This window comes from Mustela nivalis (assembly GCF_964662115.1).
Source record: "Mustela nivalis genome assembly, chromosome: 2".
NCBI classification, from domain to species: domain Eukaryota; kingdom Metazoa; phylum Chordata; class Mammalia; order Carnivora; family Mustelidae; genus Mustela; species Mustela nivalis.
In genome coordinates, this window is record NC_139021.1 from 186,796,943 (window position 1) to 186,814,296 (window position 17,354).

The window sequence follows — 17,354 nt, forward strand, 5'->3', positions numbered from 1 at the left end:
CCCCACGCACGTGCCCCGATGGCCCTTCCCTTCCTCACGTGCTCCCTTCACACACAGTGGAGTGACCCCAGGGACACACCTCCCAGGGCACTGTTTCCACAGAATCCTGCACAGGACCTGTGTGGCTGATGAAGGGCGTGGCTGGCCCCCCAACCACCACTGCCCCAACGCAACAGTCTACATAGACAGGAACTTTCTGTGTTCACGGACTCAATGACCACAACGCAGCACAGGGCCTCAAGGGAGCGGGACCAGAGTCTTCGCACGCAGACGGGTCTCTGTGGTGGGCGAGCGGCTCCGGCCTCCTGAACACCCACGCGCTGAGGCCCCGAGCACTGGGACACCGATGTCCGCTCTGCACGGCTGAACACTGCGCGGCCACGTGCAGAACGCCCGGTCTGGGGGCGCTCCGTGCAGCCTCAAGTTCTAGGTCTAGGGGCCTTGGGAGGGGTGTGTCCCGGGCCTCTCGCTGGATCCTTTCTCCGCGGCCACTCTGGGTCACTGGGTCTCGTCAGCTCTCTGATCTGCTGGTCCTTCAGCCTCACCAGGAGCGCCAGCCAGACCACCTTCATCTGTGAAATCTGCAGGACGACACGCGTCTGAGAGGCAGCGCCCTGTCCACCTGCGGGGGGCCGGGCAGGGTCAACCCCTGGCTGCGTGTCCAGCTAGACCCCTGTGAGGGCCACGTGGCTGGTGCTTCGGTCAAAAGCCCTCAAGTGGGGCCCCAGGGAAAGGCTCTGTCAGAATTGAGCTCCACACCCCGCCGGGGGGCGGTTGGGGGTCCTAGCAGCAGGAAGAGAGTCGGGGAGGGAGGTTTCGGGAGATGCTGGCTGTCTCCATCGCCGGGACTTCACGCAGCCCCTGGCAGGTTTGGGGGCCTGCCTGTGGACACGCTGGGTGACTGGATGCACGCATGGCATTTGGGCAGCATGCGCAGTTTTCTTCTAAAAGTTAGCCGCCAAGAAAACGTCCCCATGCTGATGTCTGCGTGGGAGGAACGGCCAGGCCCCACCCCCCAGGCCATCGGGCTGTGGGTGCTCCTGGGCACATCACAAACCTCCCCTTCCTGGAAGCATAGACCCAGGCTCACCCCAGCAGTGAGCAAAGGCGTGTCTGCCCCCAAGTACGCGGTGCTGTCGGGACGAGGTGGTGCCACAGCCCTCGCCCTCGCCATGGACACACAGCTCCCACTGGTTGAGGCGTTGAGCCAGCGACGCAGCAGACACATCCCCTCCGTGAGCCCTGGGCAGCACGGGCCAGCGGGACCTGGCACGCGCCTACCTCCTGCCACTGGCCCCATGCTCGGTCCCCAGGCACAAGCTGAGGACCCGGGGCCACACGCAGAGCTAGCACCATCCGCCGCAGGGGGACTTTCCTACCGCCCGACCCCGCTGACCCACAGCCTCCCTCCCAGACCCGACGCAGCTGCTCCACCAACAGGCAGAACCAAGGAGTTCCCCCACGTTCCCCTGCAAGTCTCTTCTCCTGGGGAGGATCTCCCACTGGTGACCATCACGGCCGCGGCACTCAAATAGCAGACGCGGCGGGGCTCCCCGCCCGGTTTGGAGAAGTCAAACGGTTATGAGGCACTTTGCTGGCGCATGGACCAGCGCCACTGGCGAGGGCCTGAAGGCAACCTCAGCCCCGAGGCTGCTTATCACTTCCTCTCTGCAAATCCCAACCACAGGATGATCTCACTTTCCTGCTTCCTCAGGAAAACAGCTCATCAAGATTTGGGTATCGGCTAGGGAACCAAGCTGTTTTCACAATTCTTCGCGGCTCCCTGCACTGTCTCAGGTCCAAACCTGTGGCCTGCGCTCCCCTGGGGGTGGGGGTGCGGGTGGACATGGGGGAGGGCACTCAGGGACTTGAGCTCTTCCTGAACCCAGGAGCACGGGAGACCCTTAGTGAAAGAGCAGAGGAACAGCTGTGCCCCTGTGGAACCTAGTGTGCGCCCTGGCGGGGGGGGGGGGGAGTGTTTTTTGCTGAGCCCCCAGCCTGTGGGCCTCTGGATGGTGGCACCTGTGACTGTCCATAGTCCCCATGTGCCTGAGGTTTGGGAATTGCCAAGGCTGCGTGGCGGTGAGTCACAGGGGACGGTAAGCCCATCATACTCTGCTGTTTCCAGGCTTGCTTGGAACGTTCCACAGTTAAGGGGTTTGCTAAGTAGCCAAACTAAATATGGTGCTCCCTGGTCAGGGACCTTGCCTGCCCCCGCCACTGCCACAGCCACACCAGGCCCAGCTTCCTAGAAAGGAATGCAACCCATCTGCTTCCTGGGGGGCATCTGGGCATCGAGGGGCCCCCAGGTCGCTGCACGTTGACTGTCTTCTGCAGCAAGGCCAGGGCCTGCTCCTCCTCCAGCAGCTCTGGCAGCCGACTCGAGGCGCTCCCGTGACCCACGGGCTGCGTCCTGACTGAAAGGCAAACACCTGGCCTTTAACACAGGGGTGTGTGGGGAGAAGAGCTGAGATCAGGAGTCAGGGGCCCTCCCTGTGCAGTGGCCCGTCTTCTCTGGAGTCTTTTTTTTTTTTTTTTAAAGATTTTATTTATTTATTTGATAGAGAGATCACAAGTAGACGGAGAGAGAGGCAGTCAGAGAGAGAGAGAGAGAGACCGATGCGGGACTCGATCCCAGGACCCTGAGATCACGGCCCGAGCCGAAGGCAGCAGCCCAACCCACTGAGCCACCCAGGCGCCCTTCTCTGGAGTCTTCTGACTCCGAAGGGTCTTCACGCTGGAGGGTCTGTGAGGTGAGCAGACGCAGCAGCTCAGAGGAGAGGCTGGGCCCCCTCAGCAGGACGGGGTGCGGGTGGAGGGGGCACCACGCAGCCCCCGCCCTGACATCCACCCACAGCACAGCCCTGGAGGCCTCTGAAAGGCCCGTGTAGACCGTGGACAGGGCCACGGGCTCCCACTCAGGAAGCTGCAGCCTGGGTGGCTTTGGACGGGACACCCCTGGCCGCCCCCTCAGAGCAAGGACTGGTCTTTCTGGAGGGGCCACGGGCTCCCACTCAGGAAGCTGCAGCCTGGGTGGCTTTGGACGGGACACCCCTGGCCGCCCCCTCAGAGCAAGGACTGGTCTTTCTGGAGGGGCCACGGGCTCCCACTCAGGAAGCTGCAGCCTGGGTGGCTTTGGACGGGACACCCCTGGCCGCCCCCTCAGAGCAAGGACCGGTCTTTCTGGAGGGGTGAAGTCAAGAGCGCCACAGGCCTCGTCTGACACCGCCCTCTGTGGGAGGCCCGAGGGGGCTGCAATGGGGCTCAGTTCCCCAACCCAGGGACTGGGCACGACCGTGAGCCAGGCTAGGGAGCTCTGCCTGGGGTCTGCATTAGCACTGGATGGTCCTGGGTCCTGGCAAGGCTTGAAAGGCTGAACAGTGAGGGCCAGCCCAGGAGGTGCTGCTCATTGGCCTGTGGCCGACATACCTCCCTGTTTCTAGGCACGCAGGCGAGTGGGAGAGGGCTGGAGAGGAGAGAGCAGGGCCCCGGGCTGGCCTGGGCACAGGAGTGTTCACTGCCCCGGGGCCGGTGGGTCAGGCTGGGAAAGGGCCAGGGCTGGAGTTTCACAGTCTGCACCCGGGTTGTGGGTGGGCAGGGCCCTCATCACTCGTGCTATTATAAGCCTGATAAGCAGGCCACATCCCAGCACCACCAACACAGCAGAGTGGAGGCCACACAACAAGGACCCCAACAAATACGGCTGCTGTGAGCAGGGCTGGCCATGCAGGGCCGTCCCTCACCCTTCCCTTTGGGGCACACAAGATGGGCTCGATGGCCCTGAGCGTGCTGGCCACTACCCTTTGGATTTCCATCTCTGAGACCTACAAATGCACCTTATGAAAGACTTTCCTGCAAAGGACGTGAGGGTGATCTTCAGAGCAGCAGCTTTGTGGGGCCAGGAGGTGGGTCCGGCTTTCCTTGGAGGACAGGCTGGGGCTCGTGGGCCTTCTCGCCCTGCACCCACAGAAACCCCGCAACCGTCCTGTTCCCGGCAGTGCCATCCGGGACCAGAGTGCTCAGTGCCCTGTGCCTTCAGGCCAGGCCTGTCCTGACCTGGACCTCCGAGGGAGAGCTCACCATTTGGCTACAAAGTCCCGCAGGCTCCCCGCCTGGCAATGGGGACTTTCACCACCCCCGGAGCCTACCCCTCCCACACCTGGGGCGGAGCAGCAGCCCTCCTGCCTCCACCTCCCCCCAAGTCCCCTTCTCCCTCTTGGTTCTCTATCCTAGGAGAACTGGCCCAGGTGTCAACCCCATAGTCCCTCCTGTATCCCCTCAGGCTCAGAGCGGGCCTGACCAGGGCTTCCCCGCCCTGAGCGCTTGAGCTCCCCCCCTGCCCAGCTTCAGTGGCGCAGGGACCCTGCTCCCCACTGCAGCACCCCTGGGTCACCCAGTCCTCGTTCTGCTGTCACTTAGGGTCCTCGTGGTTCTATCGCCCATCACGACGGACGCTTCCCACTACAGCCGGTCAGCCCCATGAACGCAAGGGCCTGGAGCCGAGCCCACCGCCCGGAATTGCTGGGGAGTCAGCGAGCAGGAGGTGCGGTCCGAGGGCAGGACTGATGCCCTTGTGGGGCTGGTCTTAAGTTGACCGCGCTGTCCTCTTGGCGGAATGAGGGGAGTCCAGTGGACAGGGACACAGACGCCGAAGAGACCGTCAGGGAAGTGGCCTGAGAACCGTGGTCCAGAGGCCCGGAGGGGGAGGGTCGCCCGCGGAGAACAGGGGCGGGAAGGGGGAGGCCAGGCTGCCGAGAACGCGCCGGCCCAGCTCCGGGTCCGCGGCGCAGGCGTGCGCGCCCAGCAGCCGCGGAGGGCTGGTGCCCGGTCTCCGCCCGCACGGCCGGGGCGCAAGGTCGGCCCCGCCTGATGGCTCCGACACGTCAACGTCCCAGGACCCCCGAGGCGGCGGCCGGCCCCGTCCTGGGCGAGCGGCCCCAGGGCTCAGGCTGCAGCCCCCCCCCCCCCCCCCGGCGGCGCGGCTGGGGTCGGCGGGGCCGCACGAGGAGCCTCACGCCCCGCCCCGCCCCGCCCCGCCCCGCCCCGGGTCTCCCGCACGTGCAGGGAGCGCGCGCCCCGCGGCCCCCACGGGCGCCTGCACCTCCGCGGCCCGCCCCGCTCCGCCGCCGTCGCCGTCGCCGAGTCCCGGGCCGGGCGGCGCTTGGGGCGGCGGAGCGGGGCCCGTCCGGCCAGGCGCGGAGGCCGCCGAGGAGCAGCGCAGGGCCGCGGCGGCCGGAAGGGGCGGCGGACTTCCGGCGGGGGAGGGGCCGCGAGGCCGGGGGGCGGGCGGGGGCGGGCAGAGGGCGGTGCCGCCCCGCGTTAACCGGCCGCTCGCGGGTCGAGACCAGCGCCGCCCACGGTCGCGCACACGGTGCTGCGTCGGTTTAATGACGGTCCCGACCGTGCAGACCGGTCGGTGACCTGGTACGAAAACACGGCAGCTCCGGCCCCGCTGCGGGCGCGGGGGCCCCTCGGGGTGCGGGACGCCGGGGGGTGGGGGTTGTTCCGGGAGGGGGGCGCGGGGGGGTCCCGGGAGGGGGGCGGCCGGCCGTGGCTCCTCTGCGCGCGCGCTCCTCGGGCCGGACGGGTCCCCGGGGGCGGGGGCAGGGGCCGGGCCGACCCGAACCCCGCGGGGAGGGCACCGCCGTCCCCACCCGGGCCGACGCCCGCAGCCCCGCGTCACCTCCGCTGCACCGGGGGCCTCAGAGCCGCCTTCGCACCCGCGGCGCCCTGGGAGGAGGAAGGAGAACCGGAGCTGAACCGCGGCCCGAGGGCCCCGATGACTCACGCTTCCTCCTGCGGAGGTCACCGCGGCCCACACCTGGCGGCCACCGCCACCGGCCTAAGCCCCGCGACCCCAGCCTGACCCCCTGACTGACAGGAGGAACAGACGCACGGGCAGCAGGGGCGGCTCGGGAAGTCCCGACAGGGACAAGTGGGTGTGAGACAAACCCGGTGGACAGTGACCCCGGGGCAGTGCCCCAGCCAGCCAGGGAGACCGCCCACCCTGCTGCCCAGCGCCCTGGGGGAGACAGGCTCACCTGCATGGGTCCGGTGGTGACTCTTCCCGCCCCAGGCTTGACTGGAGGCATCGGAGGTGGGAAGGTCGGCTTCACACCCTGGGGGACAGACAGCGGACTCTGGACACCACCCAAGGCCCCATCTTCCCCAGCATTGGCTCTGCTCCGGACTCCCCTGCAGGCTTCTCCACAGAGAAGTGCCCCCGGCTGGGGCAGAACCCCCTCCTGGGCCCATCAGCTGCACTCTGGCCTTCTCCCTCAACGTCCCCACCCCACCCCACCCCACCCTACCCCAGCATTTCCCAAAAAAGGCTGTTAAATGGCCAGAATGTGGGTCTTTGGAAGTTCAAATGCTGAGAATTCACCACTAAAGTTGGCATCTGTTTACAGTTCCGCTTCCTCTGGGCAGGCAGGGCAGGTGCCCCCAGGGTCTGGGTGGAGGAAGGGAAGGCCCAGCGTGGGCACTGGCCATGCCCCTCCAAGGGAAGACCCTTGGTGTGCGCAGCTCCCCTGCAGCCGCTCCTGGCTAGACCCATTTCTGCCCCTTTGTCCATTTTTCCTTTCACTCCCCCCAGGCTATTTTTGCAGCTTTGCTGTAAATTTAAAATTAGTTCAAAAAGTTAAACAAGAGAATTTCCATGAAGCAAACACCACAGTAACGGTGGCTCCTGGCAGGGTGTCCGGATGGACGCTGCAGACCGTGAGGGACCACAGCGGAAGGAGCCGTCCCCCACGCATCTCAGAGCATCTCTAGACTTGAGCTCCACAAGGAAGCCAAGGACACTACAGGGTCTGGCTGGGAGGCGCCCGGCAGCCAGGGAAGGGCACGTGTGCAGCTGGAGAGGTCTCCAGAAGGGCGGAGGCTTCTCACCTGCTTGGGCTTCAGCTCAGGGAGGCGCTTGGCAGGAGGAGGAGGTCTGAGCTGGTGGGAGGGAGGAGTGGCAGTCAGGGCCCCTCAGCCCCCTGGGTTTAGTAAACATCCTCTCGGGGCTGGGCCATCAGCCTCCCGAGTGTAGGGGCTGCTGCCCTGGGGTCCCCAGCTCACCAAATCCGGCCCCCAGCCCCTGCACTCCTCGCCCAGGACCCACTTGGTGCTCCCAGACGTCCTGGCCGCTCACCTGGTCTGGGGGCAGCCGTGTGTACACAGGAATGGTGAAGGATGGGTTGGACATGGTGACTGGAGGCTGCAGGGAACAGGGCGGGGAGCCTGGGGCTCACAGGGAGGCTATGTCCAGGGAGCCAGGCTTTGGAGGTCCCAGCCTAGAACCCGAGGTTCCCACCCCTCCCAGAGGAGGGAGAGTCAAGTGCACATGGAGGGCTCTGCCCTGCCCCACGGGTCCCCGAGGCTGAGCCCAGGTGCAACTCCCACCCTCCCCTTTGCCAGTCTTGTGGAGGGGCCCAGAGATGCTGGGCAGGAACAGAGGGCATCTGGGCCTTAACACCTCTCTGTCCACCCTGCAGAGGCCGAGAGCCTCACGTCCAAGTCCCAGGTCTGGTCTGTCACTGGCTCATGCGGGTTCTCAGACTGTCCACCCTGAAGCCTGCTTCTGCCTCTGCGGGACAGCTCCAAGCCCTGCTGGGAGGGATTGGGGATGGCCCAGGGGTGGTGGGATGCACTGCTTACAGCACGGGGCAGCTGCTTAGGGGTCATCCTGGAGGCCATGGGCCTGGTGGGCTGGCTGGGGTGGGTGGTGGCAGCTGGAGCCCCACCCTTGGCTGGCACACTGGGCCCCTCATGGAACAGGGGGTTGGAGAGCCCCTTGGTAGTCTTGGGCACTGAGCTCCTGGGGAGAAAGCAAGACTGGTCAGTGTGTCCTGGCCTTGGGGTCTGGCCCAGGGAATCGGGCTCCTGGGTGTGTCCTGCAACCAGCAAGATGGGGTGAGGTCCCATGGCAACTCCGTGGGCAGCTGCCCACGATGGGCAAAGCCCATATTCTCCCAAGTGCTCTGGCACTGATCAGGGTAGGGATGGAGGGGCTCTGTCTGGGATTACCCCCCCCCCCACCTGTTGGCCTCGCCTGTCACCTGCCCCGTCTTCAAGAGGCAGAGGCCCCAAGCTCTCTGTGCGGAGGGCTGTTCCTCTTCCTCAAACAGCAGCAGGACGTTTCCCAATCGTGTATGCACGGGAAGTGCTTCTTGCAACCCCAGAGCACGCTCACCTCCAAGAGCCTCGGTTCCAGGCCTTTTGGTAGAAGACCACACCTGCCAGGAGAGCCACCAGCAGCACCACAGATGCCAGCAGGCCCACCAGGAGGCTCCTGGACCCTGTGGGGGTGCAGGAGACCAGGTGTCAATAGGGCAGTGAGGGCCCCAGGACCAAGGAGGGGAGTGTTTTCTCAGGCGGAGACCCAGGAGCCCAGGGCCCACGTGAGGAGCCTCAGCACTGAGAGTGAGTCTGTTACACCAGCCCTGTGGGCTCTCAGAGCAGGGGCTGGAGGGCCTGGTGGTGACTGGCTCCTGGCCACAGTGACGTGAGCAGGGTCTGGCCAGGCTCAGGGGGCCATGCTGCTGTCGGCGGCCGTGGGCACAGGGGCTACTGGAGAAGATGCGTGTGGGCGTGGGGGGCCCTCAGACTCCTGCACTCAGAAGGCGGCCGAGGACCCAGCTAACTGGCTGGCATCCTGTCACCACGACTGTGCTCTCCCTCTAGGACACGCCTCTTGCCTATCTCACGGGGAGCCCAGGTGGCAGCCGTGGGGTCAGAGAGCCGGGCTGAGGCTGCATACCTGCATCGTTGACAATGCCTGAAGGACCTTAGGGCACGTGGTGGCCCTCTCGGCCCAGCCCAGGTGGTCTGAGGAAGGACCGGACCTGCAGGGGACCCTATCAGGCCATGCAGGCACGAAAGCCCCGGGGTCGCCGGGCCTACCTGTGTGCACGTGGGGCAGCAGCTCTGTGCAGTTGGGCGGGGCCCAGCCCGGGTGGCAGCGGCACGCTCCCTTGTGGTTGCACACCTGAGGGTGACCGGGGGTGAGGACCAGGCCGCCCTATACCTGTCTGCCACCTCGCCCATCAGACGTGCGGCTGGCAAGGTGAGCTCGTCTGGCGGCTTCCTGTGGGCTGTCCTTGGGGCACGCCCCCAAACCTCCCTGAGACTGGGGTCAGAAGGGAGCACCCCAGCCCTGGTGTTTCGAGCTCTCAGTGGCTGGCTGTCCCTACATCGTGACACACGTTACTGACAGCGGAGAGCTTTCGGGTCTGCCTAGCCCCAGCCCATGCGTCCACGGCACCACTGCCCCGGGCCTCGGTGTTCACAAGGGACACCCAGATCCCACCAGCCTCCGGCAGCGTCCCCTGCTGGGCCTGAGCTCATCTCGAGCACGGCCTACGGGTCTCCTTCAGCCCCAGAGGGCGCGTGGCGGGACGCCCCATGGGCTCACGTACCCCGTGGTTGTTGCACTGGGCAGAGCAGTTTATGGATCTGTAAACGTGCAGGTGCCGGCAGACTCCTTTCCAGCAAACCTGGAGGGCAGGGCATGTCCTCAGGCAGACGTTCTAGAACACTGCCTGGAGCCGTGTCCCCACTTCTAACACCAGCTGACGCAGACCCTCGGCCTGATCGGGAGCACTGGGGGAGGCAGGCCGGGGCCGTCACACCCAGGCCAGCCGGGCCACAGCGGCCACCGGGGCCAGAGGGCTGGCGTCCCCCACGCCCAGGGAGGTGTGGGCTTGCAGAACAGAATGGTCTTCACACCCCGTGAGCGGAGGACTGGCTGCTTGAGCACCTCCCATCCACCGGCAGTGCCTCGACTGAGCCCACACAGGACCCGGTGTGCACAGCCCTGGGACTGCGTGGGCTCGCCTCCGTGGGACACGTGTCTAGGACCGCCACATGGGGCGCGTCCAGGCTCACATCTGGGCCACAGCCCTCGGAAGCCCCTGCCAGCTGCCACCCGTGGTCGACCCTGCAGCAGACGGGCGCGGGCGCTCACCCTCTCCTCGCCGCACTTGGTGCCTTCGGGCACTGGCTCATACGCGGCGCCTCCCTCCAGGGCGAGAGCCTGGCAAGTGCCTGTGCGCAAGGTAAGGGTACAGGAACTCCGCTCCAGCGGCTTCCGTCCGCCCTCACAGTATAGGGTGCCGCACGTGTCGACCCTATGGACAGAGAAGCCGTGCAACCAGCTCTGCTGGGTCTCCTGCCTGATGCTTGCGGGCCCTCCCTCAGGAGGACCTGGGGAGCTGCAGGAAACAGGCCCCAGCCCTCGGATGGGCCGTAGGGCCCTCTGGTGGGCACCTCCCCCACCCCCAGTGACAGCGACACACCCTCCCTCCCATGAGGGCAGACAGATGCTCAGGCCTGGGGGTGCTGGAGGGCAGGGTGGACCCCCTGGAGAACCCTCTGACTCAGACCCGAGACTCCTTTGTGCAGAAGACCCTCTTGGGCGGCCCCACTTCCAGGAACATCCTGTGGCCCGCGACCCGGGGGAATCAGGCCACAGATGACCACTCACCTGCTGGAACCCTGCGCGGGCCTGCCCTGGCAGCCTGGGGAGATGCTATAGGTGTAGCATGTTTCCTCAGCAACATGCGAGCCTGCGGGGGGCCAGGAAGGGGTCAGTCCTCTGGCTTGGGCCCCGCAACGCCCCGCAAGCCTGTGAGCACATAGCCAGAGTGCACATGCCTCACCTGGCCCCCACAGGTCCTGGCACCTCTGGGCCAGCGCAGGACAGACCCCATTGTAGCAGTAGCCCCCTGGGCAGGGTGTTCCGTTCTCTTGGAAGACGTCCTCCGGGCACACTGGCTGCTGACCATCACAGTACTCCTCAAGATCACACTCATCCTTTGGGGGACGGCACAGCTCACCGGCAGGCGTCACCTGCCCAGCAGAGCAGAGCTCACGTGCTCTGTCAGCCATCTCCTTGGGACCCCCCTTCCCACCAACTGGCCTGGGGGCCCAGGACTTACCCTGCAGTCCTGGCAGCAGGCCCCTTGGGCACAACGGGCCCCCGCAGCCAGCTGGCAGGTGGTGGCGTTGCAGCAGGGGTTCTGACAGGCCTGAAGGGCAGAAGTAGGAGTGGGCTCCAGCACAGACCCTGGGCCCCCTCCCCAGAGGCCCCTCGGGGCTCAGAGAGCAGAAGCGTTCTGCTCTGTGGCCATGGCACACGGAGTGGCTGGTGGGTCACGAATGGGCGTCCATGAGGGCAGAGGGCAGCGGGCGTCTGGCCTGTACCTGGGGCGGGCCACAGTCACACTGCTCTCCGCGCTCCACAAACTGGTTCCCGCACACAGGGTCGCCCACCATCCGGCTGGGGTCCGGGGCGTTGGCCAGGCAGGCTGTGCGAGGCTCCTCCACGAACATCTCCAGGTCGGCGCGGCTGCACTGGCTGAACATCCTGGGGAACTTGGAGCTGGGGGCGCAGGACGGAGCCTCGGTCAGGGTGCAGGGTCACCTAGGACACCCCGCTGCCCAGGCAGCCCCTGGCCTCACCCTATGCTGGCCGCCATGATGCAGCCGCCGCCCTCCCGTGGCACGGGGCAGTAACAGCCCTGGACGTTCTCGTCATGGTCCATGCCCAGGTTGTGGCCCATCTCGTGGGCCATGGTGGATGCGACACCGACAGGGTTCTCTAGGTTGTGGTCCTACCGGGAGAGGCCACGCCAGCTAAAGCCACACCCCGTCCCACCAGTAACACTTCTCAAAGCATCCCTGCACCCTCCAGGGGTGGCGGCCCCCAGGAGTTCCAACCCATGGGGACAGCGCGGGGACAAGCATGTGGACCTAGTCCTCAGGGCTCCCCGTCCAGAGGCCAGCAAACCTGGTTCACAGCCCCTGAGTCCTGGGAGCACATGGCCGACACCTTGGCCAGTCCCACGGTGGTCCCGGTGAACTCAACCCCGCTGGGAACAAGAACAGTGGGCGAAGGTGGATGCCCCGAAACGGCCTCCCTCCCACGCGCCCCGGCGCTCCCACGCAGCTCCCCGCTGCAGGGCCCCGTGCCCGGCGCCCACATACGTGATGAGCTGCACGTTGTCGTGCGGGTGCCTTCCCACCAGGCTCTGCTTCCGCCACTGCAGGAAGTTGTCCAGCGTGGTGTCGGGGTTCGAGCTCACTTGAATCTCGTCCCCTTGGTTCCACATCTCCAGGCCCACCAGGACCACACGGAAATTGAGCTCCTGATAAAGCTGGGAACGCGGGGGGCCCCAGGTCAGGCTTGGGGACAGTGAGGGCGGCAGACACAGCCCCGCTCCTGCTGGCCCTGTCCCCTCGACCACCGAGATTTCTACCCACCTTGTCCACGTGGTTCACGACCTCCATCACCCGGCTGCGCACCGCTGCTCTGCTCCCTAGCTGTTGGAACTGCAGGACGGCAGGCCCTCAGAGGACGTGGCCCACCAGCCAGCCCCAGCCCTGCCCCCGCGCTCCGCCTCACTACCTCTGCGCTGTCCGTGACCACATACAGCTCCACATAGCGGGTGTCTCGGGGCAGCAGCCCGATCTGGGGGCACAAGGCGGTGGTCAGCCACCCCGGCCACAGTCCTGGCCCGGGCCCAGTCTTCACACTCTGACCCTCTCCCGAGGTCTTGGAGCTAGTACCCGGGCTCCTGCTCGGACTGAGGGTGCCATCCAGGAGGTTTCAGCTCAGGCCAAGGAGCGGTCTCAGTGGCCACTGGCAGAGCCAGACCCACTGGCCATGGGGACCCCCGGCCGGGCACAGGGCGGGTCTGGGGGATGCAGTCCCAGGGGACGGGGGTGATGCAGCTGGTCCGGGCTCCCCTGCTCACCCGGGGCCTGAAGGCTGCCAAGGTCCGAGGCCCCAAGGCCTGCTCCAAGCTGGTGTCGCTGACCCCACAGGTCCCAAGCTTCTGCTGCAGATGCTCCGCCCGGTATAGCGCGTGCCGCCCCTCTTCACCAGCCCTGTCCAGGGGCTCGATCACGTGGACGTCCGAGCCAGCCCGGAAAAAGCCCCTGAGGGCAGAGGGAAGCCAGGCGGTTCTGAATCAGTGCACCCCTGCCCCCCACGGACACATCACATCGGGGAGGACGGCGGGTGGGGGGGAGGGGGCAGGGCTGCTGCTGCAAACAGCCCCATCTGCAGGGCGGGGGAGGGGTGGGGTGGGGAGGGGTGGGGTCGGGTGGGGTGGGGAGGGGTATTCGGAACAGGCTGCAGGGCCTGAGGGGAGCCCCACAGCCCGGGGAATCTGTGACTTCTAACAGGCCACAGTCCGTGTGTGGGAAGATCGCCACCCCGAGCCTCCGACCACTTCCCTGGAGCAAGTGCGGGACAGCTGACACCCCCGCCCCCCCCCAGGTCTGCGACCCGCACCTGAGGCCCAAACACGTGCTGAGGCTGGCAGCGGAGTGCTGGTGTCCTTGAACGTGGCCTTGGTAGAAGCAGTGACCCTGCAGGAGCGGGGAGGCATGAGGGGCCTGCAGCTCCGCCCCCCCCTCCCCGGCTCCGCTGGCCGCTGGCCTCTCCAGGGCTGTCCTGGGCCCTACCTCCCTCTGTCGCTGCTCCACCACCTGGGAGCCATTGGCAGCCCTGTAGGTCTCCGTGTAGCCCGAGCCCACCAGGTCCCTGGAAAAGAGCCACTGTGATTCCCAGGGTCTGCCTGCCCCCCACTAAAGCCGCCTCTGGCCTGGCAGAGAGGCCGGGCCTCCACTTACCTGTTCTTCCTCAAGTGCAGGGTAAAGTTGTGCCCCTGGGTCCCAAGGATGTAGCTCACGCTCTCAGGGTACAGGTCCTGAACCAGGGGACAGGGAGGGGTCCAGGGTGAGGGGCCCTAACCCAGGGCACACACGCCTCCAACCTTGGTGTGCTGGGGCTGGGCTGGGGGTGCAGTCAAGGCCAGGGCACCCTGAAATCTGAAAGCCCCCTCAGAGGACCTTGGGGGTCATTCAGTGTCAGGCTAGTATTAGGAAGCTGGGGCTGGGCAGGTTGGAGCTCTAGACCTCAATTTCCCCATCTGTCCACACACGAAATGACTAGGATCCCCTTTCCCAGGAAGCAGGGGGATGGGGAGACAGGGCCCTGACCGGCAGCCCTTAGATCCAAGGTAGCAGAGATGGGGGCTCATGACCCAGCACCCCAGGGGAGGGTCTCCAGCCTGCCGACCTCTAGAAGGCTTTCTCCAGATCCTAAGGTCAGGACAGGCGGTCCCACAGGGATTTCAGGAATGCCTCCAGGCAGCCTTCCTCGGGAAACCCCAGCCCAGCTCCAAATGCCCCTTGAAGGTGCGTCATCACAGTCACCACAAACCCGGCTGGCGACACGCCCCAGATGAGCCATCCCCTCCGGCCTGAAAGGGATCAGACTTATCTTGCCAGTGAGTGAAACTGTGACGTGCCCTGAGCCATCAGGGCTGCTGAAAGTCAGCCAGAGCCGCCCCAGGGGCCCCTACTCAGCAGAAGCCACTCAGCTCGCCCCACCCTCCGGCAGGAGGAGGCAGGATTCGGGGAGTGGAGGCTGGGGGTGGAGGAAGTGCAGGCAGAGACAGCCCTGCGGTGGGCATGCTCGAAGCTACAGACAGGACAGGCTCCGGGGAGCCCGTGGGGGGCCCCCAGGCCGGCTTCCCCGCCCAGACTTACCAGGTGGGAGGGCAGAGCTCGGCGGGCACGGGGTGCTGGCAGGCGTCGGGGCCACACCACCTCGTACTGCTCCACGTGGGGCAGTGGGGTGCTGGGGGCTGCCACTGTGGGGGAGAAGGGGGTCAGCCGGCCGGTGGTGGGCCTGCACCACCTCCCCTGGGGGGTCACCAGAGAGTGTGAGCACCAGGGATTCGGAGCCCTGGGTGGGGCCCACCGGGCTGACCTAGACCTGACCTAGACCTGACCTAGACCTGACCTGATCTCCCGCCCCCTTGCAGCCCCTCCCTCGGGTCTCTGGGCGCACAGGCCTGGGTGGGGGATAGGTCTGCCTGTCCCAGCCCAGATCCAGCAGCTGCCAGGGACCCAACGACAAACGGCCCTGGGAGTGGGGTGAGGCCCAGAGAGCGGCCGCCCGGCAAGGTTCTTCAGTCCTAGAGCGTCAGTGGATGAGACCCTCATCTAGCAGAGCACCCGCAGAGAGGCTCCGAGCAGAGGCCCCCCAGGCTGGGGTCTGGGCCACCACGGAATGCCGCCCAGAAAGCTCCCCAGAGCGGCGGGGGGTGTGTGTGTGTGTGTCCCAAGTGGCTAGACGACCTCCTCCCGGCCTCCTCCCCCAGCGCCCACCCTCAGCTCCAGGTCACCGCTCCTCGGTCCTCCCTTCCCTGCCAGGCCGGGGGACCTGGGTAGGCGTGGGCAGTCATCCCAAGGCTCCAGGTGGATGGGGAGAGGCGCGGTTCTCCCCGGTGCCCTGTGAGTCCCCAGAGGGACCAGCGCTGGGGAAGCGCCCCAGGTGGCTTCTCCCCCCAGTTCCCTTTTGAAGTTTCTGTCTGCCACCCTGGGCCTTCCCGGTGAGGGCTCCCCTCGGCGCGACCGACCCGGAGCTCGGCAGGGTGTGTTAGGCCAGGGGACCCACGGGCGCCCCGGAGGGCGGCCCCTCCCCGCAGCACTCACCTAGCAGACACAGGGCGAGCAGCGGGAACCCCAGGCGGCGCATGGCCGGGGCGCGCTCGTGGGGCGTACACTGGGGTCGGGGCCAAGAACAGGGGGCGCGCACCGGGCCCAAGGTCTGGGGTCCGGGGTCCAGGGTCTACCGACGCCGCGCTGGCAGAGGCGGCTCGGCGCGGGGTAGAGGTCTGGCCCCGCCGCCCCGCCCCGGAGACCAGCCCCCGGCCCGCAGCCTATCGGCCCCTCCGACGCCAGGAGGGGCGGTGCTTGGACACCCGCCAGGGAGGGGCGCCTCGCCCCGCGGATTTCCCGCGTCTACTCCTGGGCTCCAGCGGGCTCCTGAACAGCGCCTGGTGTCCGGCACGAGAACAAGCTTCCCAAATGCGGATCGAATTAAGGGAAGGGGCGGCAGACAGACCATCTGAGCCCCTCCCTGGAAGGTCGCCCTCTGCTCTGCACAGGTGAGGAAGCCCAAGGGGGCCTGGCCCAGGGGGCTGCTGGCCGGGCAGTGGCGTGGACATGCTCTGTCGGGGGCGTGGCAGGGGGCTGGGGGCGCAGACTTCTTGCGCAACAAAGAGCTACCCACGCAGCGCCCGGGTGCCTCTTCCTGCTGGGGGGTGGGGTGGGGTGGGGTGGGGCCGTCCCTGCTCTGGCCTGGCACCCGGGCTCCTCGGCTGGGTCCCTGTCACCTGCGGACCCAGACCACCTGCCGCTGAACCATGTGGCTCCGCAGCTGCTTTCTGGACAAGCTCCCTGAGATGGCAGCCTGGGAACCTGTGCTCCCACCGGCAGCCCCCGGCCAGAGGGCAGAGTTGGACCACCACGTCCTCCAGAGCGAAAGGCAGCAGCTCATGGGTGTGGATGTGGAGGCACCTCAGGCAAAGGCGACAGAGGCCATGGAAATGGTCCGAACACATGGGCCCTGTCCCCTGCTGTCACACCACTTCCTGTGACGAAACGAGGTACGGAGCCGCATGCCGCGGCGATCGTGATCTCTTCCTTCCTCGCATGTGGCAATTCTTTGAGAACAAAAACTAAAAGGCAGAAACCAAAGCTGCTGTGGGTGCCCACTCTCCACTCCGTGGGCAGCTGACCAGCCACGTGCAGCTGCTGTGAGCAGCCAGGACCAGGACCCCACATGCACCTTGGCCCTCCCCCTCACCCCCTGCATCCCTGAGGTGCATTGGCAAACCTCCTGCCCAGGGCCCAGGATGGGACACGCAGTTTCTGGGCCTCAGGGCAGGGCAGGAGGGCCCCAAGGCAGGGTCAGCGGGCTACTCTGCTCACAGTGCAAGGTCTGCACAATGCCGGGGCTCTGGCCGTGATGGCTCACAGGCCACCCCTGACAGGCTTTAGACTGGAAGAGGAAACAGCCTGTGGCTTGAACGGGAGCCCCCGGCTCCACGGTCCCTCCTGTGCAAGGCAGTGGACAGGCTGAGGCTGCCCACACCCCGGCTGCAAGGGGGGCACGCAGGCTGCCTCCAGGAGCCTGCTTCTGGCTCTCATTCCTCGTTGCCCACCAGGACACCCCTCTCCGGAAGCAGGTGCTCAGAGCTGAACTGGGACAGTGACACGTGACCTCTGGTGGTGGGCGGCAAGGCAGGAGTACTACAGAGCACTGTGGTGGGGGCCCCGAGCCGTGGGGCAGGCCGGGGTCAGGTTCCCCAGCCCCCCCCCCCAGGTGTCCTCAGGACTCACCCAGACAGCTAGAGGACCATGCTGCCCCCTAGTGCCAGGAACCCATCCTAGCACGATGGTGGACTTCTGGGGGTCCAGGCCAGTGTACCAGACCTCGTGTGGACACCGGGACCCTGTCCCCTGCATGGCACCTTGGTTAATTATCTTCATGTTGCTCAAACACC

At 66.4% G+C, this 17,354-nt stretch overlaps 1 protein-coding gene and 1 long non-coding RNA gene across 2 annotated transcripts; one reads left to right on the top strand and one right to left on the bottom strand.

Annotated features, from left to right (window-relative positions):
- Window positions 1–5,367: 5,367 nt before the first annotated feature.
- ADAM8 (ADAM metallopeptidase domain 8) lies at window positions 5,368–15,690 on the bottom strand. The gene is made up of 24 exons (XM_082721581.1): window positions 15,499–15,690; window positions 14,548–14,651; window positions 13,627–13,703; window positions 13,459–13,537; window positions 13,286–13,362; window positions 12,744–12,927; window positions 12,395–12,457; window positions 12,250–12,318; window positions 11,974–12,143; window positions 11,777–11,858; window positions 11,449–11,600; window positions 11,191–11,368; window positions 10,926–11,015; window positions 10,647–10,836; window positions 10,472–10,553; window positions 9,953–10,115; window positions 9,405–9,482; window positions 8,890–8,974; window positions 8,180–8,285; window positions 7,645–7,804; window positions 7,139–7,204; window positions 6,892–6,942; window positions 6,042–6,119; window positions 5,368–5,730 (listed from the first exon to the last, which is right to left on the bottom strand). The coding sequence occupies exons 1-24, from the start codon at window positions 15,539–15,541 to the stop codon at window positions 5,680–5,682; spliced, it is 2,478 nt and encodes an 825-aa protein (XP_082577707.1). The 5' UTR covers window positions 15,542–15,690; the 3' UTR covers window positions 5,368–5,679.
- A 163-nt stretch (window positions 15,691–15,853) lies between these two features.
- LOC309860084 lies at window positions 15,854–17,350 on the top strand. Its single transcript, XR_014309142.1, has 2 exons — window positions 15,854–15,953; window positions 16,226–17,350. It is a non-coding gene; the product is annotated as an uncharacterized lncRNA (long non-coding RNA).
- The last annotated feature ends 4 nt before the right edge of the window (window positions 17,351–17,354 follow it).